This window comes from Leptonychotes weddellii, chromosome 3, assembly GCF_054177405.1.
Source record: "Leptonychotes weddellii isolate Sample4059 chromosome 3, ASM5417740v2, whole genome shotgun sequence".
NCBI lineage: Eukaryota > Metazoa > Chordata > Mammalia > Carnivora > Phocidae > Leptonychotes > Leptonychotes weddellii.
Genome location: NC_138371.1, coordinates 29906693 through 29923937, shown reverse-complemented (window position 1 = coordinate 29923937; position 17245 = coordinate 29906693). Strand labels below are relative to the sequence as shown.

General features: G+C 35.2%; 1 protein-coding gene and 1 long non-coding RNA gene across 5 annotated transcripts in view; one reads left to right on the top strand and one right to left on the bottom strand.

Annotated features, from left to right (window-relative positions):
* Positions 1 to 17245, bottom strand: part of LOC145720742 (uncharacterized) — a 440998-nt gene that overhangs the window by 308866 nt on the left and 114887 nt on the right. The gene's annotated exons all lie outside the window — the stretch shown is intronic.
* Positions 1 to 17245, top strand: part of FAM117B (family with sequence similarity 117 member B) — a 77287-nt gene that overhangs the window by 16625 nt on the left and 43417 nt on the right. For 3 of the 4 annotated variants that reach the window (XM_081815358.1, XM_081815356.1, XM_081815359.1), the window contains exons 2-3: positions 7315 to 7466; positions 16316 to 16408. In XM_081815358.1, coding sequence (XP_081671484.1) covers positions 7315 to 7466; positions 16316 to 16408 — 245 coding nt within the window. The remainder of the gene's footprint in view (positions 1 to 7314; positions 7467 to 16315; positions 16409 to 17245) is intronic. The other variant, XM_081815357.1, reaches the window with a different exon arrangement.

Sequence of the window (17245 nt, the reverse complement as noted above, 5' to 3'; positions counted from 1 at the left end):
AAGCAAATTAAAGAAAGTAGAAGGAAGGAAATAAAACAAATTGGTGACTTAGAACATTGATAAAATAATAGAGAAAAATCCATGAAATAAAAAGCTGGTTCTTTGAAAGGATAAAAATGATAAACCTTTAGATTGATGAAGGGAAAAAAGATTCAAAATTACCAATGTCAGGAATGAAAGAGAGGGTATTACTACACATTCTACATAAAAGTATAATAAAGGATCATTGTAGACTTTATGCCAGTAAATTCAGCAATTTAGACAAATTCCTTATAAGCAACAAACTACCAAAACTGATACAAGAAGAGATAGAAAATCTGAATATTCCTTTATCCCTATTATCAACTAAAGAAATTGAGTTCATAATTAAACCTCATAAAGAAAACTGTCCAGATATCTTCAAAGGTGAATTCTATAGAACTTTTAAGAAATAAATAATATGAATTGTCCCTAAGTACTTTCAGAAAATAGAAAATATTTCACTATCTCAGTTTATGAGGTAGTATAACTCCAATATCAAAGCCATTTTAAGAAAACTACATAACAATATCCTTCATAAATACACAAAACTCCTTAACAAATCATTATTAAGTTAAATCCAACAATATAAATATGATGATGATATATTGGGACTACTAAGTGGAATTTATGCCAAGTATGCAAGTTTGGTTTAATAGTTAAAAAAAAAAAAAATCAATATACAGTGAATCCTTACTACCTGGAGGTTCCATATTTGAAAATTTGCCCACTAGCTAAAATTTATTTGTAACTCCAGAATCAATACTTGTGATACTTTGGACTATAAGTGAAAAATTTGAGTCACCTGATGCACATATTCCCAGCTAAGGTAGAACAAAGCCCTCAGCCTTCTTTCAGTTCTCATATTGTAAACAAATATTCTTTTCACAGTCTATTTAGTTTTATATTTTTCTCATTTTTTGCTTTTTTGTTGATTTTTTTCTTTGAAATGGTCTCCAAGTAAGTGCTGATGTGCTGTCTAGTGTTTCTAAACACAAGAAGGTTGTTATGTGCTTTATGGAGAAAATATGTGTGTTAAGTAAACTTTGTTAAGCATGAGTTATAGTGGTGTTGGCCATGATTTCAATGTTTATGAATCAGTCCTATGTATTAAATAAGGTGTCTTTAAACAGAAATCCATAAAACAAAGCTGTTTATTAATTGGTTGATGAAAATGTTGTGATCAGAGGCTCATTGGGGTCTATCCTTGGATTTCCCCTAGGAACGGTGGTTCAGTGTTCACTATTTCAGTGTTCATTGGATACTGTACAGAATGTAAATACTACAAATAATGAGACTCGACTGTATTTCACCCTGTTTTCTAAGAGCAAAGAAGGAAAATCATGATTATCTCAGCTTATGCAGAAAATTGTATTTGACAAAATTAAACATCCCTTCTTGTTAAAAACTCTAAGGAAACTAGGACTAGAGGAGAACTTTATTACTGAAAGACTGCTTTATTATATATATATATATATGTGTGTGTGTGTGTGTGTGGTTGGAACTTTGGGGGGAGGGGGCGTTGGATATAAAAATGCCAAAACTTATATTACAGATTTTCACCGCTGCTCCTGTTTCTCCTTTGTCCTCTTTTTCATCCTTTTCCTCTTCTGTCCATCACTGCATGACATCTAATACTACATATAGTCCTAGCTGATGCCAATAATAAAAGAAACCAAGAAAAACAAAAACAAAAACAAAACACACACACATAAGTCTACAGCTAACATTTTTTTTCCCCCATAAGATCAGGAATAAATCAAGGATTTTAGCCCCTGTGACTCCTAGTCTCATCTTAAAATTTACAGTAACAGTACATAAAATTTGAAAAAACAAAAATGCATAAAATTTGATTTTTTACTATTACATTTAAAAATTATATGAAATTGCAAAGACCTGAAATTTATATTGAAATGCAAGTAGACAAACAATATTGAAAAATAACAATTTAAAGTTGAAGAACTTACACTATACTGCCTGTGGACAGAGATATAGCTCAGTGGAATAGAGTAGAATATCCAGAAATAGCCCACATGTTTCAATAAATGTTCCTAAGTTCAGTGGGGAAAGTATATTTTCAAGAAATGGTTCTGGAACAAATGTGTGTGTGTGTGGATAATCCTTGATCTGTTCTGTTCCTCAGACTATACACAAAAATGAAATCTAAGTGGATCAAAGATCTAAGTGTCAAAGCTGGGGCCCCTGGGTGGCTTAGTCGGTTAAATGTCTGCCTTCAACTCAGGTCATGATCACTGGGTACTGGGATCAAGCCCCGCGTTAGGCTCCCTACTCAGCAGAGAGTCTGCTTTTCCCTCTCCCTCTGCTGTTCTCCCTGCTTGTGTGCACTCTCTCTCTCTCTCTGTCAAATAAATAAATAAAATCTATTAAAAAAAAAAAGAAAAATTTAAAAAATAAATAAATGTCAAAGCTAAAATTGAAAAATGTCTAGAAGACAACTTAGGAGCAAATCTTCTTGATCTTAGAGTAGGCAAAGAGTTCTTAGGAGATAAAAAACTGTTAGAAGTAGTTGATAAATTTATTATATTGAAATTAAAAATTGCTTTTCAAAAAACATCACTAAGAAAATGAAAAGACACACCTCAGACTAGACAAAAATTTTCACCTACATATATTTGATAGAAAGGACTTGTGTCCGGAATACAGGCATACCTCGGAGATATTGCGGGTTTGGTTCCAGACCACCACCATAAAGTGAATGTTGCAATAAAATGAGTCAAATTAGTGTTTTAATTTCCCAGTGCATATAAAGGTTATGTTTACACTACACTGTAGCCTATTCAGTGTGCAATAGCATCATATATATATATGTATATATAAAAGCTAAGGTATACACCTTAATTGAAAAATGCTAACCATCACATGAGCTTTCAGTGAGTCATCTTTTGCTGGTGGAGGATCTTGCCCTGATGTTAATGGCTGCTGACTGATCAGGGTGGTGGTTGCTAAAGGTTGGGGTGGCTATGGAAATTTCTTAAAATAAGACAATAGTGAAGTTTGCCACATTGATTGACTTTTTCTTTCATGAATGACTTCTCTGTAGCGTGTGATGCTTTTTGATATTTTTCATCTCTTTTAAAAGATTTTATTTATTTGACAGAGAGAGACACAGTGAGAGAGGGAAAACAAGCAGGGGGAGTGGGAGGGAGAAGCAGGCTTCCCGCCAAGCAGGGAGCAGGATGCTAGGCTCGATCCCAGGACCCTGGGACCATGACCTGAGCTGAAGGCAGACACAACGACTGAGCCACCCAGGCGCCCCTCATCTTTTTTTAGATTGACAGAAATTGATAAAGTACACTGCTGAATGTGGGCAAATGAGTATTCTTGTGAGGGCAAAATGCTTTCTGGTGGGAAGCAATGTGGCAGTGCTTAAAATTTTAACCTATGTATGTCCTTGGATATGTAATTTTTGATGTCTAGACATTTTTTCACTAAGATAATTAAATGTAAAAAGATCTATATCTGCCTCTGGAAATGTCCATCGTTTATGGGATTAAGTCAAGGTATATCCATCCAATAGGATCCTATACAGGTATTAAAAATGGTAATGTACTGTAGATTTATATTTATTGCAATGGAAATAGGTCCTCAACAAGTCCGTTTCATTTCTCAACAATAAGTAATAGCACGCCTAATGGGGCCTCATTTATATAAAATTGTGTGTGTGAGTGGTAGACAAATTTCTGAAATAAATACTCATTAAAATGGTTATCTCTTGAGTGGTCGCCTGTTGGGGTTGCTTTTATTTGTACTGTTAGGTTTCTTTATGAGGAGTATTTATCATTTTTATACTTGAAAAAGGAGAGTTTTTTTTCCCCTTTCTGAACAAATATGAATACAGCCTTTTAAGGTGGTACCTGATTAAGTTCTGCAAATACCTAAATCTAACAAGGTCTGTAGAACCTGTTAATGTAATACCCAGGGGCTGTGGTTTGGGATGCTCTACTATTGTCATTGAAGTCACTCAGGAACCAGTACAACGGGTCACAGATAGCTGGGGAGTTCTGAACTCCAGAGCCCAAGGCGCTGACTGCCGGTTTTTTTTAGTGCCACACCCTGCTGTGGTTAATTTCTTTAAAGACTTGATTGTTAAAAAACAAAGTCAAGTTTAAACCTTTGTTTTGTTGTTTGGATTGACTTTTTTTTTGTTCAGCTTTATTGACATATAATTGACAAAGTAGTAAGATATTTAAAGTGCACACCACGGTGATTTGATAAACGCATACATTGTGAAAGGGTTCCTCCAGTCTGTTTAATTCACACATCCATCACCTTACATATTTATCTTCAAGTTCTGCACTCAGCAGATTTTAATTGTGCGATGCAGTGTTAATCAGCCCTGCCACAATGTTACATGTTAGAGCTTCAGACCTTGTTTATTTATTGTATAGCTGGAAGTTTGTACCCTTTCATCAACCTCTCCCTATTTTCTCATGACCTGGCAGTCGGTTTTCTGAGTTTAACTTTTTTTAAGATTCCACATGTAATTAATACCAGGCAATATTTGACTTTGTTGCTTTACTTTGGATTAATAAGAGTATCACAATTTATTGTGCACACTTGCCCTTGTTGATGAAGAATAGTAACATTAGAAGTCATTCTCTTCTCTGCATGTATATCAGGTACTGTCTTAATCATTGGGATGGAGGGGAAGTAGAATTCCTGCCCTCCAAAGTTTTATTCTCTAGTGGAGCATTCAAGGGACTATTTCTGTGAACCATGCTATGGCAGCACACAGTAGGACTTTTGACTTAGAAGTTGATGTGTTTCTTGGGCTTGGGTAGCTGTTCAAGGAAGATTTTCCAGAGGAAATATCTGAACTGAATTTTGAATTTCAGTTTAGACAGCTGAAGTTTTGAAAGGTTAAACATGAATTAGCCAAACCAAAGAAAGGGATATCTAGGGAAATCTAAGTGGAGACAAAGGCGTGGAGGCATGCAAGGGCATGGCATTTGTTGGGAACTGCAGGTCATTCAGCAGGTAGGGATTGAGGTGGTGCAGGCAATGGAGTGAGGCTGGGGAAGCCCGATCAAGAAGGGTCTTGTCAGCTGTCAAAGAGGTTCTTTCTCTGGACTTCTTATAAATACAGCCTTTGTTCAGGTAGGATGGGAATCTTTGAGTCATCTTTGACTCTTGAGGCTCCCTCCCATCCCTTAAACTCCCTCATAATTAGGCACCAAATCCTGTCAATTTTGGGAACTTGGATTGAAATGGAAATGTAGACTGTGCTCTTTACAGGAGACTGTAACTTAGTCTTTTTAATTTCTAGGGCTTTGCACTGGCTCACAGACCTTTAATAAATGTTCAAAATGAATGGGTTACAGGAAGGGAGTTCTAAAGAGAAAATGTTTCGTATTTTTACATGTGACCATGTGTAATTTTCTATTCTCCCATTTCATTACAGAAAATTTAATAATCTTAGGAGGCCTAGTTGAAAAGTCAACTCTTGGATAATTAAAAGTCTTCAAAATGGAATCAGACCCATTAGTAAGGACTGTTTGATTAGTGTACTGGTGGGTGACTAAAGCAGCATCACAGTAGGGAAAAAAGTACCAGACAGCTTCTGGCAATTTCGTTTTGATGAATATACCCCAGTTTACCGAGTATATGTGTCTTTTTTTTTTTTCCTAGCTGAGAACAATCTTCTTATGACTGTCCCAATAGAGATTAATTTTTTAGTTAAAGGAAAATTGTGAACATGTACATTTATTGCTTTTCACTTGTCATAATGTGAGAACATGCTTTCTTGAACTTGTGGATATATACTCTATTTTCTGCTTATTATAAAAGGAAGACTACACAGAGATGGTTAGCATTTGCAACAATTAGGCATTGTTTTAGTGAAATAATTGTGCCGTTTTGAAAGCAAATTATGTATCTGAGGCATATCTGAAGCAGCTTTATGATTATCAGCAACACAGCTGCTGTAACTATTATGTTAGTGGAATTGAATCTTTTGTTATATGGGTCACCAGCAACTGAACTTTTATACTTGTAACTATGCAAGACTCTTATTAAGACATAATGTAATACAAATGGGGGGTATCTCAAAGTGTTTTCATATGTGAGCTTAAGAGCAAAGTATTTGTTATATAGAACTAGAATGATACCATTATAATACAGTCCTACTTACGCATATATTTATATTTAATATTTCTCAAGTCTTTTCTTTCTATGTTTATTATTTTTAAAACTTTTCTTTTCCTCCTTGCCTGCTTGCTTGCTTCCTTGCTTGCTTTCTTTTTCTTTCGCTTTCTTTCCTTTTAAAGCATGAATTAGCTAAGCCTATTTCCTTCCCCCATTAAAAAAAAAAAAGATATAAAGGTGTTTTTCCTATGTCACCTCTCACTTCCCATTACCTCTAATTTTTTTAGTTTTTATGTTTTGCTTACATCTAAATACATAACCTGTAGCTTGCAGTGGAAAAGACTTTTGCATTATGTGGCTTCAACAATAGCTCCTGTAGCCTGGTTTACTGTAACAAAATCTCCCTGAGATATGTGTCATATAGAGCTGATTAAAATGGAATTTTCCTGTAACTTTGTCTTAACTGCCTTATATCATTTTGAGTATAGGTGGTGTAATGATAAGTATTTTGTGTGTTATACCTATTTAATCTTAAAACCAAGATGAACATTTTTAAAATGGGTAGATATACATTTGTCTTATTTTCTGTTTTTCTGTAGAGATGATTACAGTTGTAACAAATAATATAAGTCTTGTATACTTTGCCCCCGTCTCCCTCAATAACGTTTTGTAGAACTGTAGTACAATATTATAACCAGGATATGGATGTTGTATGATTTGCTCTTAATTCAGATTTTTCCAGTTTTATTTGAACTCATTTGTGCATGTATATAATTCTGTACTGTTTAATCTCCTTTTTATGTTTGTATATCTATCACCGCAGTCAAGCTGAATAGCTCCTTATCACAAGGGTCTCTCTTGTTGCCCTGTTATAATGCCTGCTTCTCTTCTGCCACTTCATTTTCCCTCTCCTAGCTCTAACTTCTGGCAGCTACTAATCTTTCCTCCATTACTAAAATTTTCTTTCATTTCAGGAATGTTATATAAAGGAAATCCTACAGTATGTAGCCATTTGAGATTAACTTTTTCACTCAGTATAATTCCTTGGAGATTCATCCAAGTTTGTGTGAATCAGTAGCTTATTCACTTGTTTTTTCTATTTAAGTTATTTCCACATTGTTTAAAACTTAGTTTCTACTTTGTTTCCTTCCTAATCTGTTTTAAAAATACATGTATTTGTTTTAAATCTAGGTGACAAAACACGACCACCATCTTCGAGCCCCTCTAGTATTATCCGCCGGACTTCCTCTCTGGATACACTTGCTGCCCCATACCTTGCAGGACACTGGCCTCGTGATAGTCAGGGGCAAGCTGCTCCCTGCATGAGGGACAAGGCTACACAGGTAGGTGTATTAAAATTCTTATCCTGAAGTGTTTTACTCTGAAACCGTTTCTCATAACATTATTTGTTTTATGCTGTGCTCAAATTCTTAAAACATTAGTGTGTATTAGAATTACCTGAGAAGCTTATCAAAAGTGCAGATTCCCAGGCCTGACCTCCAGATACTCTGTAGTAGGCTTTGGTTGAGGCTTGGGAATGTACATTTTAAACAGTTCCCAAAGTAATTCCAATACATAAGGATAATTTATGGATACACTTTTTCTCCCCACTTCCTCTTTATTGTTAGTTTAGAACATCAGAATAGATTTAATATATTGAATTTGTAACAGTAAGGATTACTTTACTTTCCATCTAACCTTATATTTTTGTGCCAAAAATCGTCACATGTTGGGAGATAGGGATTATATTATGTTGCAGATAGTAAATATCCTGACAAAGAGACCCTGGAAGCAAAATTTTATACTTTTAGATTTCTGAAATTTTTTCATTAAAAGGATCTTAAGAGGGGCACCTGGCTGGCTTAGCTGGAAGAGCATGCAACTCTTGATCTTTAGGGTTGTGAGTTAAAGCCCCACGCTGGGTATAGAGATTACTAAAAATAAATGAAGAAAAGGTTCTTAGGAGATCATTTAGATCTACTTCCTGATTTTACAAATGAGGAAGCTGAGGTCCAAGATCATGAAGCCAGGTGTTGACTTTCATAGCACTTATGGTTTAGTTTCTTTCATTACGCTTACTATAATTAAAGTTAATTAAATATTTGTCTAATCATTTATTTAATATTTCTCATACTTACTAGATGTTGAGCCCATGGCCTAGCTCATCCATTTCTGTATTTTCATCTCCAGGATTTAGTACTGTACCTGAGAGAGTAAACACTCAAGGATTGTTTGCAAAGGGATGAATGAGCAGAATAGTTAAAGCTTTATTGCTAGTGAAGAATGAAAATCAGTTAAAGAGTTAAAAGATTCTTTATACTGACTATTGAAAATCAGTTAAGGTATATCTCGATTTAGACTTCAAATTTACATCACTGATGGTAGTTTGATCCCAGCACTTTATGAAGAGAATGTCCTTTTATAGAACCAAGTAAACACACTTTGTAGTGGTTTTTGGATTTGTATTTGGGTTTCCAAAATTCCACGTATTCTTGTTGGGCTTAGTTTGTTTTGTGGTCTGATATTCTTGAAACTGAGTCCCACTGTTAGGGTAGATGCTTGGGATATGAGATTACCTTGAGGTTTATATTCCAGTGGCAAATACAGAAATGAAAACAGAGCCTGTGCTCCTCAAATTTACAAATATTGTGAGAAACTGACTTTAACCAAAGAGTTATAGAAGATTCTCCATTTATTCAAAATCTGTAAGTTTGCTGAAATTAGGGCATATAGTATGGAAAATGAGTAGTTCCTACTTGCTTTCTGCTTAATCCACATGCCATGTTTAAATTACTCTGGGTATATTTCCTTGAACATTTCTGCAACCCTTGTTATCTCCTCTGCAGTTTCAGGTTCAGTGGGTTCAGATACTTTGTCTTAACAGTAAGAATAAACAATCTTAGAAGCCACTGGGAGCCCACCTAACTCTGACTACATTGAATTAAAGTATAAAGAGTAGTCTCTTCACCTTTTTCTAAATGGCCCCCAAATTGGGAATGTTAAGGGTACAAATATAAAGAAAACTTATAATTATCATACTGTTAATCTTGCTTGTAAAGTTCACATTAGAATCTCCTAAGGTGGGCGCCTGGGTGGCTCAGTTGGTTAAGCGACTGCCTTCAGCTCAGGTCATGATCCTGGAGTCCCGGGATCGAGTCCCGCATCAGGCTCCCTGCTCGGCAGGGAGTCTGCTTCTCCCTCTGACCCTCCTCCCTCTCATGCTCTCTGTCTCTCATTCTCTGTCTCAAATAAATAAATAAAATCTTTAAAAAAAAAAAAAAGAATCTCCTAAGGTATAATGCAGCAATAGCTGGGCACTCTAATCTTTCATTTACATAAGTTCTCAAATTCTCTATTGGTAGATGTTGGATTCCCTAATATATGTATGCTAGTTAATTAAGTCAGCTTTTTAAAGATTTTTTTTTTTTTAAGAGAGGTAGAGAGCATGAGCAGGGGGGAGGGGCAGAAGGAGAGGAAGAGAGAGAGTCCCAAGCAGATTCCATGCTGAGCATGGAGCCTGATGGGGGGCTTGATCTCAGTCTCATGACCCGGAGAGCATGACCTGAGCCGAAACCAAGAGTTGGACGCTTAACTGACTGAGCCATTCCAGGCGCCCCTTAAATCAGGTTTTTAAAATTTGGTAAAATGAATTTAACATAAAATTTGCAATTTTTAAGTATACAATTAAGTAGCATTAATTACATTCACAACATTGTGCAGCCATTGCTGTTATGTTTCCAAAACTTCTCATCACCCCAAACAAGAACTCTGTAACTCCTCTTTCTCCAGCATCTGTAACCACTATTCAACTTTCTGTTTCTGTGAATTTGCCTGTTCTAGATATTTCATATAAGTAGAAGCATATAATATTTGTAATTTTATATCTGACTCATTTTGCTTAGCATTATGTTTTCAAGATTTATCCATGTTGAACCATTTCTTTTTCATGGCTGAATAATATTCCATTGTATGGGTTCTCCATTTATCCGTTTATCCATTTATCTATTTGTGGACATTTGGGTTTTTTACATATTTTGGCTATTGTGAACAATGCTGAAATGAACCTTGCTTTATAGGTATCTGTTTGAATCTCTGCTTTCAGTTCCTTTTGGTACATATGTAGGAGTGAAATTGCTGAGTCATATATTTAGCTTTTAGGGGAACTGCCAAACTGTTTTCCACAGCAGCTGCACCAGTTTATATTCCCTCCAGCAATGTGAAGGGGCTCCAGTTTCTCCATATCCTCACCAAAACCTATTTTCCTGTTTTTTTCTTCAGTATAGCTATCCTAATAGGTATGAAATTGTATCTTATGGGTTTTATTTATATTTTCCTAATGACTAATGATCTTGAGCATCTTTTCATGTGCTTTTTGTGTATCTTCTTTGGAGTTCAGTCACTTTTGTGCCTTTGCTTCCTCTTTGTAAAATGGGAAAAGAATAGTACCTATATTTTAAGATTATTATGAGGATTAAACAAGGAAATATGTGTAAAACACTTAGAACAGTGTCTGGCACATAGTAAGGATTTAGTAAATACTTGCCATTAAAATTACTACCTTTGATTATTGTCAGAACAAGGATGGCATGTCGGTTTTCTGTCTTAGGCAGTTTGTCAATTGCTGTTAGCTTCCTGGAGCATTATGTTGAAAAAGGTTCGGGCTAACGATTCCTGATTGGCTATTTTGCCCTAGTTGAGAGGCCCTGGGCTCTTTTATCAGCCGGTCCATATAGCGCTAGAGCAGTAAGTATGATGGAAGTAATTTATTTTATATTATAGATGGGTGCTTCCAGGAAGTTCCTCCTAGACTTTTGACAAAACATATCATGTCACCACTCTGAGCCCTGGTTCTTCATTAAAAAAAAAAAAAAATTATGTTTGAGTCTAAGGTCTAAGTATCTCAGGGATGAGTGGGAATGGAAAGAAGAGGTTCTGGAAAATACAGAGAAAGGTAGCATCAAAAAAGTTTAGGAATATGGCAGCAGGTTTTTTAAAGATGTTAATCTCCCCTCCTCCCCTCCCCCCACGCCATTATTTGCTTTGGTCATGAGGATGAGTGGATGATTAAAATTTTATACATGATTATTTGTCATCCTAATTACTTGACACAAAGATAGCAAAAATATGGCATCATTTCTTTTTTTCTGTATCTTTGGCAGACATTGCTCATTCCCTGTGAACTCAGATGGCCTGAGAGTCTCTCTAGCGCAGTGCTTTAGCTTGCCATTGCCAGTGGAGCGGGGCTGGTCTACCATTTCTGCTTTAGAGTTTGGTACACTTCTTAATACTACATTGTCCCCAACCTCTGCCTCCTGTCCCCCCACCTCCCATGTTCTTTTAAAGATTCCTTTAAAAACTGACCATTTATCAGTTTGCCCTCCCAATTTAGACTAACTTATATTCCCAGCATTATCTATGTTGCAGTTCTATTAATTTAATTCACTTAATTAGTAAGGGATGCCTTTTGAATTTTCTGACTGTACCAATTTGTGTGAGGGATAAAATGAAATGTGTATGTGTGGTTGGATTATTTGACATTCTTTTGACTCAAAACGTATTCTCTTCCCAACTTTCCTAACCACCTAGGCTTCTTTACCTTACTGGTGGCATGTATGAGTATGTGAATTTATGACTCATGTGATTGGGGTCTGGTTTTCTTTATTATTTCTTTTGTTTTTTTTAATTACATAAACCAGTCATCTTTTGCTTTTAAAAATCTTACGTTATTTTCTCTTGGAACTCCTACACTTCAGAGACTATTTTCCCTCTTCAGGGGTTGATTTTGATTAAGAGCTTACTATTTTATGCACTGGCTTGAAATTGTAATCCAAGTTCAGAAACTATAAGATGGTCTGTTACTAAAACCTAATAAAATTAGGGGCTTCTGGGTGGCTCCATCGGTTAAACGTCTGCCTTCAGCTCAGGTCAGGATCCCAGGGTCCTGGGATCAAGCCCCACATCCGGCTCCCTGCTTAATGGGGAGCCTGCTTCTCCCTCTCCCTCTGCCTGCCCTTCTCCTTGCCTATGCTCTCTCTCTCTGTCAAATGCATAAATAAAATCTATTTTTAAAAAACCTAATAAAATTAAATACTTAGTAAATTAGAGACTAAAATAATGTTGAATTACTGAAGATAGCTGTTTATGAGTCTATAACCTTGTTTAGAGGTGGTTTTTTTTTTTGAAAGAATGATCTGGAATTTATAGCAAAAAAATAACTTTTATATATTTGATATAAGCAACACTACAATGTGTCTTAGTGTTATGAAATGAAAGTACTGAAGAGGTGGATCAGCTTTTTTAAAAAAATTACTTTTTGAGGGGCACCTGGGTGGCTCAGTCGTTAAGCGTCTGCCTTCGGCTCAGGTCATGATCGCAGGGTGCCCTGGAATCAAGTCCCGTATTGGGCTCCCTGCTCAGTGGAGAGCCTGCTTCTCCCTCTCCCTCTGCTGCTCTCCCTGCTTATGTCCTCTTGCTCTGTCAGATAAATAAAATCTTTAAAAAAATTTTTTAAAAATTACTCTTTGAGTAACTCTTGCTATTTTGTATAAAACCTTGGTCCACTGGTTAAAATTGGTAATATTAAGAGGGAAGGAAAGTGTTAAAATCTTTTTTTTTTTTTTTTTTTCCCCAGACCTAAATCTAATGACCTCTTTATAAGCTCTTTGGTTGGCTTCTCAGTAGCTTTGCCTTTCTTGGTTAAGCCTAGGATTCTGAAATAATCTAGATTTCTAGATATTTTACCACTTGACTGGTGTTCCTGTCCTTTTTTTACATTTTAGATCAGATTTCTTTAGGCCAGCGACTCTATATGTTTTTTAAACAGGCTGGGCTATAAAATAAGGTTATATCATGGAATCCTTTAAAACAAATACAGTTTCTTGACTGTGTAAATCATATATATATTTTTTTACCTACTAAAAATAATTTAGAAAAAACACCCCTACTCTCAATAATGAACTTGCAGTGCCCTGTACTCTCTTCACTGATGCTTCTCACGTTTTCTATTTTATTTGGAATGCCTTCCCACCATTTGCTTGGATAACTTATACTCTAATGCTCGTAGCAGCCTCCCCCCATCCCATAAAATCTTGCCTACCTCCTTCCCTGTCTTTCTGGTTCTGGGTTAGATGCCTTTCTTGGGGGGACCTCTTCATCACATGGTACCATAATTGGCTATTTGTCCTTTCTCTCCTAGAAAAAACCTTTTGAGAATAAGAAGTGTGTTTCTTCCTTAACCCTAGTACCTAGTCCAGTGCCTGACGCATTGGCAGTAGAGGCTTAATAGTTTTCTGGTATACAGTGCAAGACTGAACAAAGTTGAAATGTACTTAATTAAAACTCAGTTTTACTTTTTATTAACATCTAAGTGGAACAAAGAAAGCAGTTGTCTTTTGAGTTAGGAGTTTAAGTAAAATTAGTGACTTTTGGTAAGTATTTTTTCCTGTTTGAATATCTTATAACTGAAATTAGCAAAGCTGTCTGTTGCTCTTCATGCTTACTTTTATTTTTCTTAATCAATACTCTTGTTCTCATTATCTTTAATTTGTTCTTAACAAATCTATAGGAAACTTTTGTATTCCTTTGCTTTTCCTTGAGTTAAATTTTATACTTAATATATTTAGATTTCCCTAATTTAAAAAATCTTTTTATTTGGAAAAAGTCTTACTTAGAGAAAAATTGTAAGAACAGATTAAACACCAGTAGAGTCTTCACCTATATTCACCAATAAACATTTTTATGTTTTTTCTTTATTTTTTGGTGCAGATATAATTGCTATTGTTACTATTTACTAATCATTAGTAAGTTGCAGACATTCTGACTCTTTTCAAATACTTAAACGTGTATATGAACAAGGACTTAAATAAAAATTACCAAAGTGATTACCAAATCCAGGAGATTTAACATTGATACAGTGCTTTTAAGTTTCCTCAATAATGTTCTCTTAGTAATTTCTCCTGTAAGCCAGGATCTAGTCAAGAAGCAGACATGGCGTTTAGATGTTATTTTTTTTTTTAGTATCCTTTAATCTGAAACAGTTCCTTAGCTTTTCTTTGTCTTTCCTGACCTTGAAATTTTTTAAGAGTATAAGCCAGTATTTTTGTTGAGTATTGTCAACTTGACTCTGTTTTTTCACAATTAGATTCAAGTTATTACATTTTTGGCAGGAATATTATATATGTGATGTGTATATATTCTACAATCTTGTTTTTTACTTACGGACATTACTCCATCCATATGAAAGATTCTCCCTTAAAAGTCCTGCCCCCCCCGTCCGTATATAGAGAGGTATTTTTTTGAATAGGCTATACTTTCATTCTTATAGTACAAAATTTAAGAGGTACAGAAGTATATACAGTGAAGGAAGGATCTTCCTCCCATGAGGCAGCCACTGTTATGTTTCTTTTGTTACCATGTATATTCTTCCAGAGATACTTTACATATGTGTATATTCTTTCTAGTGGCACTGGTTAAAGGAAGTTGCTATACATACTGTAGTGAACCTTGAGTTTTTCACTTAATCTCACAGAGATTATTGTGAATTTCCTTACTCATTTTTTATAGCAGAATAAGTATTCTGTTGTAAAGACACACCATTATTTAACAAATCCTTTCTTTACATTGTTCTAATCTTTTACTTGTAAAAATAGTGCTACCGGGAATAATATGCTGTATTGTGCATAAAGATATATATTTTGTACATCTGCATGATAAATTACAAAAGAAGGTGAGTGAAACAGTATGTGCATTTGTAACTTTGACAGCAATTGCTTAGTCCCCTTCCATAAAGGCTGTACTAATTTAATTTACACTTCACCAGAAATATAGGAAAGAGTATGATATCAAATTGCCCAGTCTCAGTGAAGTTTTAACTTAGATTTCTCTAACGGGTGAGATTGGGCATATTTTCACATACTAAGAACTCATTTGTACTTTTTTTTCCCTAATACAGTGTCTTTAAATTCTGGATTTTGTATAATCACTAAGAATTTGCCATTTTTGAGGCTATGTTTTGCAGATATCTAAATCAAGACTAGACATAGTATAGAGGTTAAGATTATGAACTTCAGAGTCTTAGGTTTTTATCTTGGCTTTGCCACTTCTTAGCTGTGAGACATTAGGCAACTTATCAAGCTTCCTTATCTGCAGAACTTGTAGAGCTTCTCGTATGTATTCAATCAGATAATACAGTGAAGACCTTTCACTGTACCCCCATAAAGCAAAGTGCCTAGCACATAATAAGATCACAGGAATGTTAGTTTTTTTTTTTTTTTTTTTAAAGATTTTATTTATTTATTTGACAGAGAGAGACACAGAGAGAGAAGGAACACAAGCAGCAGGGGTGGGAGAGGGAGAAGCCAGCTTCCCGCCAAGCAGGGAGCCCAGTGCGGGGCTCGATTCCAGGACCTGGGATCGTGACCTGAGCCGAAGGCAGACGCTTAACGACTGAGCCACCCAGGCGCCCCAGGAATGTTAGTTATTATTAGTATACATTTGTTCAATAAATGCTGTACTTATAATTATGTAAAAGTAATAACTAAGAATTTATCAATAGAAATGAAGGAAATATACTAAAATATTATAATTAAAGTAACGTGCTGGAAGAATTTTGGGTCATTGTGTTTTTTTAAATATTCTAGTACTAAATTTTCTTTAATGGGAATGTATTGTATAATAGAAAAGTGCATACTTTTTTTAGAAATGAAACTTTTTCAGATTTATTGAGATAAAATTGACATATACAGCACTGTATAAGTTTTTGTACAATGTGACTTGGAATACATATATTATGAAATGATTATCACAGTGAGTTTAGTTAACATCCATTACCTTATATAGTTAAAAATTTTTTTTCTTGTGATGAGAACTTTTAGGATCTACTCTTTAACAGTTTTCAAATATACTATACCAGCAGTATTAAGTATAGTCATCATATTATACATTACATCCCCAGTACTTATTTATCTTATAACTGGAAGTTTGTACCTTTAGACCACCTTCATCCAGCTCCACCTCTGGTGCCTCTGATAAGCACAAATCTGATTTCTTTTTCTCTGAGTTTGTTTTTTAGATTCCACATGTGAGATCATATGGTATTTGTCTTTCTCTGCCTGACTTATTTGAGCATAATGCCATCAAGGTCTATCCATCTTGTTGCAATTAACCTACCCCTTCCCTCTTTTTCCCATTATAGACAGAGAGTGCATGGGCCGAAGAATACTCTGAAAAGAAGAAAGGGTCTCACAAGCGTTCAGCATCGTGGGGCAGTACAGATCAACTTAAGGAGGTCAGGAAAATGATTCCAAAGAACTGGTGTGGAAGTTTGATCCCTTTCTTGCCTAGTTCCTTGAAATTGTAGGCAACAAGGATTTGTCAGTTTCCATTGTTTTGTTCTGTGTTGTTTTATTTTATTTTTTTGGTTGTTTTGTTTACCTGAAAAATAACAGAAAAATAGTTACTACATTGATTGGATAAAGATTTGAATGGGGGAAATGTACACATTACTTACCAGATTATTTGGTTTCCTTTGTCCTTTTGTTTTATTAAACAAGAGTCCATACCTGTTAACATAACCTATGCATCAGATGTATAAAATTGTAATGATACAACAAATTCACATTTATTATTTCTATATATAATGGTAGTGTTTCTGAAATTCAGTAACCCAATACAACCAAGTTGATTATGCCCCATGTTGATTACCATTTTCTGTGCTTATAATTATGATATTTGCACTTTACATATAATATATAAATAAAGATTTGCTCAAGGAATAATACAGGATATTGATTGAAATTGTATTTGTTATGTAAAGATTGTGTCTGTGAATGCATTTCATGGCTTGAATTGATGTTTTTTCTCTTTATTTTTTTTTCAATTGCGGGCTAGTCAACCTTTTTTTTTTTTAAATTAACGTATAATGTATTATTTGTTTCAGGGGTACAGATCTGTGATTCATCAGTCTTAACACAATTCACAACACTCACCATTGCACATACCCTCCCCAGTGTTCATCACCGAGCCACCCCATCCCTCTCACCCCCCTCCACTCCAGCAACCCTCACTTTGTTTCCTGAGATTAAGAGTCTCTTATGGTTTGTCTCCCTCTTTGGTTTCGTCTTGT